Below are 16,087 nucleotides of genomic sequence, written 5' to 3'. Positions count from 1 at the left end.
ATATACACTCACATTGACAAGGATAAGCAAATAAGAAGAAACGAGAGCAGCCACGGGAAACATGATGGAATTGCTGTTCGACAATGTGTGGGTGCACAATATACCAAAGTGGCATCTATTTATCCACTCATCATTCTTAGTGCGGCGTTACGCGGTGAATACCCTTCAAAGAAACCACGGGCATACTTCACTTGCCTAACTACCGCTCTGGAACCACCAAGCAATCGACGTCCGGGCCTGAAAATACGACGCAATTAGTTAACCTGCTCCAACTCAATTTATATCTCACCACCAAACATGGTCAGCATCACTTACCCCATCCCTCCTCATATCCGCGGATAGTAATAGCATTCGAATCCCCAGCATGCAGCTCAACATTCAGCGTCGACGAGAAAGGCGTATTTCCATTTGTCGAAGGGATAAATGCCAGAACGTACGATTTCCCATTCACCGTCACTGTTGCGTACCGCTGTTTTGTATCCCCATTCTCGTACCTCACCTGAACTGTAGTTTTCGAGGTATCATTACTGGAGATGCCGCTGAACTGGAGGGTTCCATTGCTGGTGCCTCCTAGATATCCTACCGATTTTCCGCCAGAACAGCCACTGCAGGAGAGGATCACAGCTCCCTTGGATAACGTGTTAGAGGGAGATTCTGCTTCGGGGATGGTTTTTGCAGGGGACGGTGTCCAGGGCTGCTGTTCGGAGATAATCCAACTTTCTTCGTCGGTCTATGGGTGTTAGATTATTTTTAGCAAGGAACAGAGGTAGTTCGGGCTCATGAAATATGGGGGCGGAGAGGGAGTTAAAATGAGCGTGGGAGAGAGGAGCCATACGAGGGTCGCGGTCGTTCCAGAGAGGGTCAGTGGAAGCCAGATGTAAGTTGATGCCATGAGGTTGGAGGAGAGCCATCGATCGCCCATGTACCTGATGAAATCAGCCAAAGAATCAAACCGTACGAATATTTTTCTTTCAATGCTTTCCCCCACGGGACATACATCACATTCTTGCCTACTCCCAGGATGAATGTAGTTTGGGAGTTGAAGGTGTTCGTGCCGGCAGGGGCAAAATCGGCCCAGGCACTCCAAGGACCTTTCAGGTTCGTAGCGGTGCTGTACTTGTTATCATTTGTAGCTGCAAAGGCTGTTTAGCCCTAGGCAGGATCCACAATGGGTTGTTGGAGAGACGACAAACATACCCCATCCTATAATCGAATCTGGTTAGACCAGATCGTAGTGGAAAGAACAAGCACTGACCTGTCAACTGGGATCCAAAAATGAAATACACGCCGTCCTTCTTGTATATAGCTGGAGCTTCAATATGCTGGGGCCACAAGTATGTGCTGGACGTAACGTTGGTGTAGTCATCAGTCAATCGGTCAATTCTCAACCCATTTGGGCGCTGGTGATATTTGTTAGAACTGTGTATGTACAGTACGACATACAACGAAAGACACTGAGTGCCAATCAACACACTAACATCCTCTGATAAAAGATAGGCAGACCTATCTTCATCTTTGAAAAGACCTATATCGCGCGACTGGAAGCCCAAGGGCCGGAATGAGCCTCTAGAAGGAACGAATAAGTCTAAGGAATTGTTAATGGACATTGGATAACTCCTGTGAGACTCACAAGTAGTTATACTTGCCACAAACACTGGAAGATACCGCAACGCCAGTCTTTGCTTCCCCGTAGTTGCTGCTGTCAATGTGCATCCACATCACATATGTAGATGTTGCATCGTTGTAAATCACCTTGGGACGCTCAACGATTCGATTTGGACCGAGGTCTCCGCTTCTTTCGAGGGAGAGCAGTTCTCCCACAAAGGCCCATTCCACCAAGTTGGTGCTGGAATAACAATTGACAGATTGGAAGGCACTTCCGTTCAACTTGTTCTCGCCAATCCAGTAGTAGATAGAGCCGACTTCGATTATTCCTTAGGTGGCAAATGTGTGAGATCTGGGGTATAACTGACAAAGGTACACTTCGATCTACATACATACCTCCGCCATGAGCCTGGACGTGTTGGTTTGTACCAGCTGCTGTCCACGTCGCAGCCGGGACCTGACAATATTAGCGAAATATATTCGGCTATCACATACTGATCAAGGAGACACGGACAATTTGCAAAGCAGCGAGGCTTCCCTGTAACAAAGCCAAGCCAGCAACGGCCAAATTTTTCTTCAAACCCATATTTGATGCCCTGAATAATTATTCAATAAAAGGATGGCTTGCCTAAGTAAAAGGACTTCTATCTCAACGGATTAGGGAAGGAGTGGAATATATCTCTCACAATCCTCATCGGACAATTACTAATTAGCTTCATGCACATGGCCTTCGTTCCCTGCAAATTGACATGCAATAGCTGACTACCCCATGCCTCTGATGTAACGAAGATTTCCCCCGTCATGTCGATGGAGCAATTTAACAGAGTCTTTCCATCAGTCGTTGATGAAAATCATCAACTGTTCCCCTCGCCCCCGCCGGAGTTTCGAGGTACCTCGCGGGGAGTGCGGGGTTGCAGGGATCATTGATTAAGTGTGGTCTAACTGCCCGGAGGTGAATTTTCCCTTGAATGTTTTGCGGAGGTTAGCACCGTAGCTCCAGCTACATGTTACATAGATTAGCACAGGCATTTGCCGCAGAAGACCAGGCTATGCCAGTTTAGCTTTAGTCTTGACTCCTTATCCCTCGAGGGTATAGAGCAGAGTTCCCCATCCTAGCTGGTCGTAACCACCACTATCAGACCCATAGTTCCCAGAGCCTCCTTCAGATCCTCCTCCATTCGCCACAACCATGTCTCTATATTTCTTCGTCCATGTGGTGTTCAGGCCTTTGAGGACCCCATAGTGATTGTAAAGCAATTCCCAAGTTGGACGGATGTTACCGCGACTGGAGTTGCTGATGACTGGTAAACCTAAATACACGTTGCCGTATGCCTTGTAGGGAACATCATAGCCGAGATTGTATCTGGCTTCGTATTCAGCGCTAAAAGGATTTGTGAGTACGGAGGAACATAGGAGTGGATCACAACTGGCAATGAAGTCAGAACGGAAGACATACGCAGACAAAATGATGCTATCATTGTGAGCGAATAGATCATTCCCCTGGTTGTAGGTCATTTGACCTATCGCGGCGAAGAGTGCAATATCCAGCATGGTATGACCTTGATCACGACCAGTCTCCATTGGCTGACCCAGGACTTGATTGTCGTACCAATAAGTGTAGGGAACTGCATTGTTTATCTGTCCATTTCCAGTTCCATTAAGAAACCAGTTCACGCCTTGTTGGTATATTGTTTCATTATCGGTGAGAACTCCAATCGAAACTGCGGCAGCGATCTGGGATAAATCCCACCCAGGGTACACAGCTCCACCCCAGGAGCCCCAATTTTCATGATCCACAAACCATTGATTAATTGCTGGGTAAAAGACGCGCTGCATCATTCCGACGAAGCGGTTGAAATTCTTCCATTCGGTATAAGTGCGCATGATTTCAGCAGCCTGACAAAATTCGTAGCCGTAAATTCCGACCACAAGATACAAATCCGCGGTGCCACTGATCTCAGTAAGGTTCACAGACCATGCATCAAGGATGCCGACAGCAGCGTCTGCGTAGGTACTGTTTTTCATCACAGACCACCGAATGGCAAGCACATAGGCCGCTGCAACATCCTGGTATAACTGGGCATAATTCTCGGCGTGGGTGCCGTCGTAACCTCGGTAGATGATAGACGCTGGGTTCGGTTTGTAGGAAGGATCGGAATACGGACTGTCGACAAGTTTGTTCCAACCCTCCATCCACGGCTCGGCCCCCTCGTTAACTTTCTCCCGGATGCGATCAAAGTCTTCAGAGGTGTGAAGAAGCCCTGGGTGAGTAAAGGTTGAGCAAGCAGAAGCGACGCAAGCCAATATAAAAAAGTAAAAAATTCCCTTCATGACGACGACGATCAGTCCCCCATAAATACGAGAATCTTGATCTCTGTAAAAGAATGCCGGATGTATCCAAAACGACTTCAAAAAGAATGACTCGGTGCAGTTGAAAAATGGTGAATTATAGCAAGAGACATTTTGAACTGCGCATGGAGGTTTCTTTATATGCCGTCTAGAGAAGACTTTCTCATATAGCAGACTTGGATCATCGTCTTGTCCCACTCTATTTAAGCAAGATATCGGAGATTGCTTCTAAGCCGATGAAATGTGGGAAGCCGTTCTTAAGATGAAACAGCACTACGCGATCACTCAATCACGACCCGTCGCCCGTGAACACTTATTGGTTATTGTAGTGGTGGAACCCATGACAGTAGCGTATTAAGGGCCTGAGGTATCACAAATGCCTTAGGAAGCTTGCATGCAATCTTCTCCTTCGAGGGCAGCATCCTACCATCATCAATATGACTACAGTTTTTCCACCAGATTCTTCATTCATGATATAGCTTCAAGATCAGTACTTCAGTCGCTTCCTGAGACTACTCTCTAAGCCTACGGTGGGCATGGGAGTGGTTGGTTGTCTTCTCTCCATTGATATCGACCCGTCTGCCATATCAGACTGCCATCGAGCCATCCCCATTTCATTATATAAAATTCCATACGGAGTAGATGTTGTCTCACATTAATGAGCCCTAAACCAAGTGAGGAAGAAATCCCGAAATGATCGCTGTGACACAAAGCTAACTAAGCTACCAAATGTCTTTTTAAAGTTAGGGCATCACTAAAAAGACCCCCATTCTGACCATTCGGACCCTACCTATGTTCACTAAACCCGATTAGGTCTCATACAGTAATTGTATTTCCAATGCATTAAACGGTAAAAATGCATCAATTTCTTGGCAATGCTAATGCCCCCGAGAATTGGCGGTTATGGATCTGAGGTACTTCTATTTTACTATGCAGCCACTTAGCAAAATTAAGCCCCCGACGTCGCTAGCGAGTAGTTTTACATCGTAGGCATTGGGAATAGCTTCGCCGGCATCCTAGGGAGCGTAGAATGCGGCCTAGGCATTGCCTGCAGCCGTTCCTACCTCGCCGGCGACATCTTAGGGCTTAGGAATAGCTCTATCGGCATCCTACAGTGAGGATGCCTAGTCTAGTCGCCTTAGGAAGCACCGGGCATCTTCCCAATTAGGAAATACGTTAAAATTGATTTAGTCTCTAGTAGTGACTTAATTTTACTAGGGGTCTGCATAGTAAATAGAAGTACCTTAGATCTATAACCGCCAATTCTCGGGGGCATTAGCATTGCCAAGAAATTGATGCATTTTTACCGTTTAATGCATTGGAAATACAATTACTGCATGAGACCTAATCGGGTTTAGTGAACGTAGGTAGGGTCCAAACGGTCAGAATGGGGGTCCTTTTAGTAACGCCCTAAAGTTAAATGACGTGGGGTTAATTGTGTACGGTGATTGGCGATGTTTGTCTTTGCCGTTAGTTTCCGGCTCTTGGCTCCACCAGAATTAGTTACCGAAACCCTAATAGCTGCCCTTAATACTTAGGGAAATCAAATTGGGGTGTTGATCATTCAAGTGGCTTGAGGCGGACGCGTCGTGCGACGCGTTCCAGTTCCGCTCGTTGCGCCTCGCAAGCATATTGCCCGACAAGACTAATTGACATTGAGCAATTGACAAGATGAGAGTAATTCCTAGGCCTATTGTCCCGATCGCATGTCCTAAGCTATTGTATCCGTATCAATCTCCATTATTCGCTTGTAGATTACGTTATCAGTGTTCGTAAGCGGCCCAAGCATAGTAAACACAGTAAACGCGAAAAGGGGCCTTCAGGCCAAGTTACGCGAGGGTCGTCTCTTTCTCGTAATACATGTTGCATTATCTTTAAGTCGGCCTTTTCGCTATGGGCAATACCACCAGCATTACTGCTGGACGTGACTGTCTCGTATCCGCCGTCGGAGGCGTTGCTGCTCATGTCGCGTTCCAAGATACACTTCTTTATCAGGCTACCGCAGTCGAGCTATACAACTTGAATATCCCGGTCACCCCGGCGGCAGTCACATACCCTCAATCAACGGACGAAATCGCTGCTGTTGTCAAATGTGCCTCCGACTATGACTACAAAGTGCAGGCTCGCAGTGGAGGCCATAGTTTTGGCAACTACGGTATGACAATCCGCTGATGATGGTAGTTCAGCTGCCCGAGCAACCAGATGACTAACCCCTACTTTGCTCTAGGCCTCGGAGGACAAAATGGTGCCATCGTGGTCGATATGAAGCACTTCTCGCAATTCTCCATGAACAAGTCAACCTTCATCGCGACCTTGGGTCCCGGAACAACTCTAGGCAATCTGGACACCGAGCTTTACCATGCAGGCAACAGAGCGATGGCACACGGTATTTGCCCGACCATCCGGACAGGTGGCCACCTGACGATGGGCGGATTGGGCCCGGCAGCGCGCCAGTGGGGCCTAGCGCTTGACCATGTTGAGGAAGTCGAGGTGGTTTTGGCAAACTCGAGTGTTGTGCGAGCGTCGGATATTCAGAACCAGGATGTGTTCTTTGCCGTGAAAGGTGCTGCTGCTAGCTTTGGGATAGTCACAGAGTTCAAAATACGCACGGAGGAGGCACCTGGCCTGGCCGTACAATATTCGTACCCGTTCAATCTGGGGACTCCTGCCGAGAAGGCGAAGCTCGTCAAGGATTGGCAGGCATTTATAGCCCAGGAGAACCTCTCCTGGAAGTTTGAATCCAACATGGTCATCTTCGACGGCCAGATCATTCTCGAAGGTATTTTTTTTGGCTCAAAGAAGGAGTACGATGAGCTCGACCTGGAGAACAAATTCCCCACCAGCGAGCCCGGTACTGTGCTAGTTCTGACGGATTGGCTGGGGACGATCGTTCATGGACTGGAAGATACCATTCTGAGGCTGGTCGGAAACTCCCCGACTTGGTTTTACGCCAAGTCACTCGGATTCACCCCCAGCACGCTGATTTCTGATTCAGCCATCGACGGCCTCTTCGTTTACATCCACAAGACCAACCCCGGCACTTTGGCCTGGTTCGTCACGCTCAGCTTGGCGGGTGGAGCTATCAATGCCGTGTCTGAAGATGCCACAGCATATGGCCACCGCGATGTGCTTTTCTGGGTCCAAATTTTCGTAGCCAACCCGCTTGGTCCAATCTCGCAAACTACGTATGGTTTTGCCAATGGACTCTACAATGTTCTGGCTCAGGCAGTGCCAGACAGTGCGGGACACGCATATCTCGGATGTCCAGATCCTAAGCTGCCCGATGCCCAGTGTGCATACTGGCGTAGTAACCTTCCACGGTTGGAAGAGCTCAAGCGAGACTTAGATCCAAAGGACATCTTCCACAATCCGCAGGGTGTTCAGATTGTCTCCTGAGATGACACAGGTCGGCATTTTGTACATAGTATTTGACAGGATCCACACTGTAACGGAGAAATACCATCTATGAGGGTCACACATAGCGCATCTGTATTACCCAGAACTTGACGTAGCTTTTCGGTTGCTTCCTAGCGCTATCCCTTTTATATGGATTCTACTATAGCTGTCTTCAAGGTTTTGTTAGGTTGGGTTGGGATTTGGGTCTAAATTTTGGACCCCAATTTGGTTTTGGAGAAGTCTAAAAACAGTGTTAAAGTCCCCGTCTCACAGTCAACAATCGTTGGCTTCGCACGGCCAGTTGACTGGGAGACCACGTATAAAGAGAATGTAGTAACTTTCAGATGGATAATTATAAAGTGTTATAGCGAGCAGTTCCCGCATAAGCGGCCAAGGGATACAGTCTATTTAAACTGGATACGCTTAATAAGTCGTGCCGAACATAACCTAAGCCACTTAGGAAGCTGGTCGGAGTTTTCCTGCATAAGAGTTATTCGCCAGAGAATAAGGAATACGGTTCATAGCACCGCAGCTGATCTGTCACAAATGAAATATCTAAAAGAGTGCGAAGCAGATCTATGAAGGATTGAGACCAGTTACAGATAGACTCTCGTCTCGGGGTTGAGCAGTGAAGAAATGCTTGTGTGGTGGCCAAGTCGGCGTCTATTAGGCCATTCACCGAACCTCCCTATATATATCGCTCTAGCATGTCGGATGACTGTCAACGGTATAGATAGGCCCTGGTCGGATGGTATATATATTTGTAAGTTTAGGGGGTGTTCGGGTCGTCTGGACCGCTGTGCCTATTGTGCGCGACCTGCGCTGGTTTTTTGAAGTGGCCCTGTCAGAGGGCTATATTTAGATCGTCCCTCTATTCCAAATTCTATCCCATGTGCCTAATATCCTCATGTTAGCCGTCTCGTGTCCCGCGCAGTGGGCAGAGGTGCCGACTTTGAACGGTACTATCGTGTGATTCGTATCGGCTGCTAGGAGCCGGCGCAAAACAGGACGATGTCAACACTAGCAATGTTCTCTGCAAATTTAGGCTCGATATCAGTTGATTCTAGAGATCGAGAGCCCAAAAGCTTATGGTGGAGCTCCTTCGGATTCTTCTTGTTTTGGACCAGCCTTGTCTCACTTAAGGAGACTTCCTCATGCTGCCATGGGTAGGACGGTAGATCTGTCAGAACCCTACCAGCACTATTAGCTTGAAATAGGTCAATGTAGCCACCGCTTATATAAAGTCGCCTAGCAGTGGTGAGAAGTGCTTTACATGGCGGTTGGCCGCGAATAAGGGGAGGGATATACTTAGAAGCTTGATCCGCGTTATGCAACCGCAAAATCTGACGTAACGGGCTTGACAGTGTTTAAGTGCGGCCCGATCCCGATAAAAATAGCAGGCCGGCGAGACTTTCGGAGGAAGGTCTAAACAGCTCTATTGAATAAAACCGTGGATTGTAGGTTGTCACGCTAGTATGCCGTATTCAGGACTAATGGGTCGGATATCATTTGTCCTGTCACCGTCAAGTAGAGCGGTTTTATGGCGTCCTTGTGAGTCATGACCGCTATTATCAGGCTCTTATAAACTACCCCGGGAGATCTCATGTGTTCTATAAATATATTAAAATCGTGGTTCTCAGTCAAATTGAGTTTTGGCCTACCCGAGTGATATGCAATAGAGATGTTAAGTTGTTCGCAAAAAATGTCCGTATCATTCGACAAAGCCCTATTTAGGTGGGCGGACTAGGGTCCGAACATCTATGGCTCCTGTTGACCGCTAAATTGGTGGTTAACCTATTACTGGGCCACAAAGAGGCTGGTAGAGCACATTGATACTTCACATACGCTGACACCTATCATCGTTGTTTCTTCGAGTTAAGCCCTCTCTATCTCCAATACTTGTTTTCTAGTGTGATTTCAGGGGTTTCCCTCACAACATAAGGCTACGGCCTTGACGATCCTAATACAAATAAGTGCACTATGTTAGAGGAATACGACCCTTATTAAACAAAGGACACTGCTTACCTTAGATAAGTCTGTTTTTGGTCAATCGAGGCCTAATCGTAACGGCCGCACGGCATGTCGAAGGAAGTGTTAGATCAACACCACGCGCATGCTGTTAACCCAAGAACATAAGTCACCTATGCATTCTTTGCCGGAACAGCGAGCATAAGAGCCGTTCAATGTGCCCTTCGCGGTCAATGACGGAGGCTTCGTCATCTTCATCTTAAAAGACAGTTGCATCGGCATCATTGACTGCGCCAGAGAAAGCCAATGTTGGGCAACATGTTAGTTCCTAGACTCCAAGGTCTGCGTTCTGACATCAATAATTACTCGTACTGGGGGATCCTGCCTCTGAATAAGATTAACCAGTTGACATGCAGGAAGTGGAGAGCCCCTTCCATCCTGTACTAATATACAAGCACGATTTTCTTCCTATAATTGCGTCTGTTTAACAGACCCACTCTGACGAGGCTCTCGGTTCGGAGATTGCGGTGCTGATTGGGCATTCTCACCCAGTAACCGAATGCGAGGTTTTGGAAATAGTCAGCCTGTGGTGGTTTATATTCCCCCCAAAGTCACCCACGACGTGTAAGTACGAGATGATCGAATGACCTCGCTCGATGTCGTCCGGTGGTCTCCCAAGCAAACCTATGATACCCTGAAAAGCTTGGAACCGCTCTAGGCTTTGCAGGGCTTCCAATCTCATATGAGGATGAAGCTGTGGGATATCCTTATTGAGGGTGGTGCACCCGCTCAAGATATCACCAAGAACATTCGCTTCCGAATTGATTTAATTAGATCCTGGAGTTCTGCCGATCTCGCCCGTATTATAAACAACGAAAGACAAGTAGGAAGCCTCTATTACAGTACACTGATTACTCCGCGTGAACATCGCTCTCGAACACGCAATCCGACCAGGAATCCCCATATCGCCGTGGTAGTGTGTCCGGGTTCATTCAAACGTTACAATCCACAGAGTAGTGACGGCAAGGAGACCCTTAGCTTACTAGACTGGATCTTCATCGAAGGTACCTATACCCCTCAAGACGTCAGCTTTCCCCAACTCGACCAGCTTGCTCTCCAAGACAAGATCATAGCTGTCGGTGACACGAAACTGGTCCGCCATCAATTTACCTCACAAGTATAACCCTCCATCGAGTTCTCCTAGGCCCACTTCGGTGATAGAAGGTCTGACGGGTAGCGCAGCTGAACAGGCATCCCTCTGAACTTCCTTTCAAAGATTTCGGCAGCACTAGTCCGCCTACGCCCGGTCAGTTTGCGCTAACCTCAGATGACCCGCCAGACTGTTTGTGGACACCTACCAAGAACCGACTTTCGTCAATCAGCTTAACATATGCGCCGTCGGAGCGTGATCATGATATTGGGGAAGTTTTGCTTCAGTGTTTTAGGATTCCCAAAGAAAGAAAGTCCTGATTGACACATAAATAACTGACTCGACACGGGAATTAGCTGACACATCTACAACTTTGTCATCGGAGCTCGGCCAATGTCCTGAGATCTTCTCAGTCCTAGACCTCATGCTCTTTTGCATTGTCATCACCCCAAATAACCGACTCACGAACTTCTCCACTCGTATTTCCGTCAAAACTGAGATTTCTGGTCATGCTCAGGCACGCTATTGCTTGCTCCCAGAAGTAGTAAACAAGGCTCCAGAAGACCTATACCTCCCCGATGTGGATGTGAAGGTCTCACGTATAGATAGAGGTAGGTAGTGTCTCGAGATGAATAATCGATATTAAGAACAACTATATAGTTGACTCTAGATACAAGACGTAGCGCGAGGAAGGAAAAGAGACAGGCTTCCTCGCGATCAGAGGAACCCATATGCACCATGTGGGTCTTACCTCCATTCATCTTGTATGCTTCATATATATACCTGACACTGGGACCAGAAATATTGTCCGATCCAAACCTCACTGAAGACTTTTGGATCAAGAAGGCGAGCCAAATGCCACCGCACTATGAGGCGTAAAAAATATGCACCTTGTCTTTGGTCTTGTCTAGAATTGTGTAGTTACAAGGGAAACGTCTTAGCACAGCTTACCATCCGACATGCATTTCTTGTTTCTGCATATGTTGTATATGGAGCGTTTTATGTGTTTTACCATAAGCAGGAGATTAAGACGTTACAATTATGAGTTGCTACTCCGGGGACTTATGATTACTTGAAAAGAACCACAGTTGGAGTTCCTTTGCTATTAATTTGGTCGGTTTCTGTGGCCAGAAAAATCACAGTTGCGGATTTTTCAAAAAATCCCCGTTTTGCGTAAGCCGCGGCGACTGATGCAAGAGATATTGTTCTTTCTGGGGAGCGGCTCGAACGATCTCCTCGAATGGTCGGATGGCCTAAAGAGCCCAAACTGAGATTTATTACATCAGATTCTGCCTTTCCCCATTCTGCTCGTCGATGAGTTTCCATTGGAGGTGTACATTTGTGTCATCTCCGGGGCCGATACTCCCATTAAGTTAAGCGAGCGAGTCACAGTAGTGTAGTCAAGCCAAAAAATTCCTTCCGGACCAGGAATGCCATGAATGGCGCTGTAACCTTCGGAGAACACAATCACCCTAGCAGAAATTCCAAGAACATCTTTTTGGACTGAGATAATGGGGCAAGCCTAAATAATGGCGAAAGGTTCTGCACAACAATTACTCTGGGGAAGTAAAAAGTCTTTACAGGTGTATTGCGTGCACGACACTCAAGAGTGAGCGGTATGTTTTAGCGTAAGGTACGTAGAAAACACCACTTTTCGTTGATGCAAAGCCATTCCCTCTTTTCTGCGGGTGAGCAATAAGAATAACAGTTCTCAAAATAGCTCGGAAGCGCGAATAATAAAAGCTTTAAAGCCCTGACCAAAATGACAACAACGCGCCGTCAAAGAATCAGGTTCCAGCCTGTAATACTCTCTGGCTAGAGAAATGAAGACAGAAAACAAGTTCTATTAACCACCGCCAGCGGCCCCTTCTTGACTTCTCGCCCGGCGCCTCTCTTTCTCTAAAAGCCCCAACCCGGTAATAATTACCATAGTATCAAAAACAGCCCCATAATCCACATTAATCTGGAACTTGCCAGACTTCTTCCGGCTTTTCATCCCATTGTTCAGGTAAACAGCGACGAGCTCTTCAGTCTGTTCATCCTGAAGCTTAAAATTCTTTGAGCTGATTTTAGATGGCTTCTCCTCTCCAATCCCAACGGTATTGGTTCGCTTCCAAATAAAAGCCCTCCGCTCACCAGTATCCAGTGTAATCTCGAACCGATAATGCGTCGTGAGTTTATGGCGTGTCAAATCCTCCCAGGCGATGTTGGGATCATCCGGATTACCGAGTCCCACTTTACAGTGTCGAGAGAAATTGATGAATTTGCACACAGCTGTGATCGGGGCATCCTCGGTTTCGCCGGCGTGGTATGTTAGGTCTGGTTTGCCAATGGTAAATGTTGAACACCGCACGTAGGCGAGGGGGTTTTTTTCGGCAGTTGAGATGGCAAAATCGAGCTTACGTCGCCGATGATATACATGGAAAAGGCGTGAGGATGGAGCTGTGGGTGGGGTGTCGCTGTAAATTGAGAGCTCAGCGGAGCTTTGGCTGTCCGGGCGAGCAGTGTTTGCAACGTCTAAGTAACGTTGAGAGGACATGTTGACGTGGAGGTAAATTCAGAAGAATGGAGTCTCCCTCTCAAATCGAAGTATCGAAGTATCGCATCGATATATGAAGAAAAAATAAAGTATTTTAAGTTAACCAGCAGGTGAGGCTGAGTTGTCGACCTCGTGTTGGGCGGAGGCAGATCGCCAGTGGAGACGTGTGCACGGCCAATCAACTTTCTGCGGATACGGTTGCACCGCCTCATACGAGCCGATGTTATTAACAACTAATTTAATTTCTCCAAATGGCCCCGAAAGTTTATTCCTGATTACCAAGACAAATCGAAGATCCTTGCATCGGTGTGCATAGTGAGCGTGAGCCAGTGCTGACATTTCGTTCACTCACTACACACAATGAAAATTCCCAACGTGACTATGAGATACTGATGATGCAGCCACCCACGCGGTACTAGTTGTGCAGAATCTATACCAAATTACACAATGAAGTTCCAAATCGAAATCGGCCTCCATGTGAAGTACGATCAGATAACTCATTCATATTGAGAGTTAGATCCGTACCAAAAAGAGGGCTCGATCGCTAATCAACCATGCAACAAGAAAGGAGTATAGCCATTAAAAAAAACAACCCATGCGCCCGCCACCGTTCCAGATCGCCACGGGTCACTGCCAAGTTCATTCAAGGCTTAGGCGCATACGAAGCCAAGAGGTGATCAGACACAGCGGGCTCCTCTTCACGACTAGAAGCCTTACCCCGGACAAGCAAGGTCATTCCGATCCCAAACACATACGAGGACAAATTCATCTAGGACAGATATGACTAGCTACGCAGTAACATTTCCATTAAAGTAACTATTGTAGTGGGGTATGCCATTTAGCATTGGTACTCCCTAAAGAGGAACTTCTACCTTTGTGCTCGAAATTTGGCATCTATGGCCTGAGTGTGTTCATATAGTTGGTCGTGAAAGAACTAGACTTGGATCTTACACAAATCCCCAACGAAATGAAGAATTGTTGACCTCCCTATTAATGATGAATTTCGGGCCAGTATCTGCCATCAGCCTATCGCTGCCATCACCACTGCAAGCTTCCTAATTCTGTTTGGCCGTTGGTGTAACAGGCCAGGTCCCGATCTATTGCCCAGGCCAAGCCTGCGCGATGTGATCTATCAGTTCCGCAGGGTATTTACTCACCGCTGCTCACACCTAAATTTTTACATTTCTCTAAGCTTTAGATAAACTGCATGTTGGCACCGCTCAATTGAATCACTTCAGCCGTAGCCCCTCACATTTGGATTCTCTTGCTTCCGTTGATACGCCAGGTCTACTAGCTGCCACCGCGAATTCCTCTTCACTATGTATTAGATAATCTTTAGGCACCATATGGGGGATCTCAACTCCTACGAGCTTCTTTAATGCTAGTTGTTTATCAATCTGAATATTAGTTATTAAGCAGAGAGAGACATATCGTACAGGAAGGGGAGATCTAATAACAACAAGCATCTGAAATAACTATGACAAGATACGCCATCTGAGCAAGGCTAATTCCTTCTTGCAGGCAAAGCGTCCGATGGAGTATTTCTTTGTTCGCCAGGACAAGCTAAGATCGCTCCCAAGAAGGACAAAATACTGCACGATCTCAATATCGTACAATAGAAAAGTGTTAACCCGGTGACAACAATTTCTTCTCTTGCTGCATCGCATTCGGCCTTTGCTCCCATAAACTCAATAGTTCCGGTATTTTTGAGGGCCCAAATATTGACAGAGAATCTCGCTACTGTTCCTTGGTTCTCGTTCATGCAAACAAAGTTCCATTTCTTGAACCCTCTGCTACTAGACCAAGTCAGGATAACCGGGAAGCTATTGTCAGAGAATGCACGCGAGTGGTAGGTGTATACAGTCTGCCAGCGCTTTTGCGCTACTAGTGTGTCTTTTTGACCATGGAGTTCGTACTCGGCATTGATCGAGAATGTGTGTAGCGTTCCGGTGCCGATGGTCCCATAATCAGGCGCAGATTTGAAAAAGAAATGAGGTGATTTGTTTGATTTTTGAAAACTGACGGTATAAATAGGGTTGAAATCGGGATTGCAGTCATCCGTTATCACAGTTTTCCATTTCTTCCATGAGAATTCGACATTAAGTCTGGGGACGTTGCGGTCTTGTAGAGATTGACAAGTTTCTGATGAAACCATGTTAGGTGACGTTCACCTGAGATCGTAGATATGAAAGGGGGAAAGGGAGTCTACTTGAAACTTTCGAACTGAGATGTATCTATAAGTACCAGGGATATTGAATTTGCTATGACTCTTCTTGAATGTGTGCCATCGGCGAGGCGCAGCGTCTTGGCATTCTGAGTCACATCTCGTCGATCACCAAGCTGAAGGCGCCAAGGGCCTCGGCTGATGAAAGAAAAAGTCAAAGTTATACAGGTAACTGCTACGGCTGGTACAAAATAGGAAGTGAGAGTCTGTAATAATGGTAATCTATCCCACAGGGGTAGCTGCAGTCTGGCAGACTGCAGGTTGGGGTTTTCCTCTTAACTATGGCAGGAAAAGCGGGTCGGAGGCCTGGCAGCAAGTGAACTTCGTCGCCAGACTGCCAAGGTCTAGAGGCTTCCGATCGGTCTAAAATTTCGGCACGTTATAATAGACCATGTGAAATATCCCCCATTAGCTCTCGAGAAAATGGCGATTTAAAATCGGAGTTTTTTTGGAAGGGGAAGGGGGAATACCATTACGGTGTACGATTAGCACCTAAGACGCCACTACAACACTCCAACCGAATAGAATAACCTCGATAATACTAGTCCACAATGATCAGGAGGGGTAGCAATTAAATTAAGGGTTTAGACGCTCCCTAGCTATCATCTCACTATTTTTTTTAACACCATGAGACCCTAGAGTCAGCATTCGACATTCGTTATCACACCATGGCAAGCGGCCAAATAGCTCTTAGAACTCAGCTTTTTGGAACCTAGGGCGCGTTTCCTATCGCAAAACCCGCACCAAAATCTTCTATTGTAATGCCCCAAAACACGCCGAGTCATATCGTACTTTCGTGCAAATCCTCGGTCGTGATATTTGCAATCAACCATAGGGCATCTCTCCGGCCTTTAAG

The 16,087-nt window shown here is 47.0% G+C and overlaps 4 protein-coding genes across 4 annotated transcripts; 1 reads left to right on the top strand and 3 right to left on the bottom strand.

The window, feature by feature from the left end:
• Positions 1-199: 199 nt before the first annotated feature.
• Positions 200-2,191, bottom strand: N7446_001222 (glycosyl hydrolase family 43 protein; the record flags this gene model as incomplete). The annotated part of the gene is made up of 10 exons (XM_058509971.1): positions 200-237; positions 316-730; positions 836-926; positions 998-1,133; positions 1,198-1,203; positions 1,256-1,400; positions 1,479-1,566; positions 1,631-1,934; positions 2,002-2,062; positions 2,120-2,191. The coding sequence occupies 10 exons, from the start codon at positions 2,189-2,191 to the stop codon at positions 200-202; spliced, it is 1,356 nt and encodes a 451-aa protein (XP_058375507.1).
• A 491-nt stretch (positions 2,192-2,682) lies between these two features.
• On the bottom strand, positions 2,683-3,936 carry N7446_001221 (uncharacterized protein; the record flags this gene model as incomplete). The annotated part of the gene is made up of 1 exon (XM_058509970.1): positions 2,683-3,936. The coding sequence occupies one exon, from the start codon at positions 3,934-3,936 to the stop codon at positions 2,683-2,685; it is 1,254 nt and encodes a 417-aa protein (XP_058375506.1).
• Positions 3,937-5,847: 1,911 nt separating this feature from the next.
• Positions 5,848-7,350, top strand: N7446_001220 (FAD-binding oxidoreductase; the record flags this gene model as incomplete). Its single annotated transcript, XM_058509969.1, has 2 exons — positions 5,848-6,109; positions 6,182-7,350. 2 exons carry the CDS (start codon positions 5,848-5,850, stop codon positions 7,348-7,350), a joined length of 1,431 nt encoding a protein of 476 aa, XP_058375505.1.
• Positions 7,351-12,314: 4,964 nt separating this feature from the next.
• Positions 12,315-13,007, bottom strand: N7446_001219 (uncharacterized protein; the record flags this gene model as incomplete). The annotated part of the gene is made up of 1 exon (XM_058509968.1): positions 12,315-13,007. One exon carries the CDS (start codon positions 13,005-13,007, stop codon positions 12,315-12,317), a length of 693 nt encoding a protein of 230 aa, XP_058375504.1.
• Between the last annotated feature and the right edge of the window lie 3,080 nt (positions 13,008-16,087).

Source organism: Penicillium canescens, assembly GCF_028828765.1.
Source record: "Penicillium canescens strain IBT 15451 chromosome Unknown utg000002l_segment0_segment0, whole genome shotgun sequence".
NCBI classification, from domain to species: domain Eukaryota; kingdom Fungi; phylum Ascomycota; class Eurotiomycetes; order Eurotiales; family Aspergillaceae; genus Penicillium; species Penicillium canescens.
The sequence above is the reverse complement of the archived record's forward strand: the minus strand, read 5'-3'. Positions and strand labels throughout refer to the sequence as shown.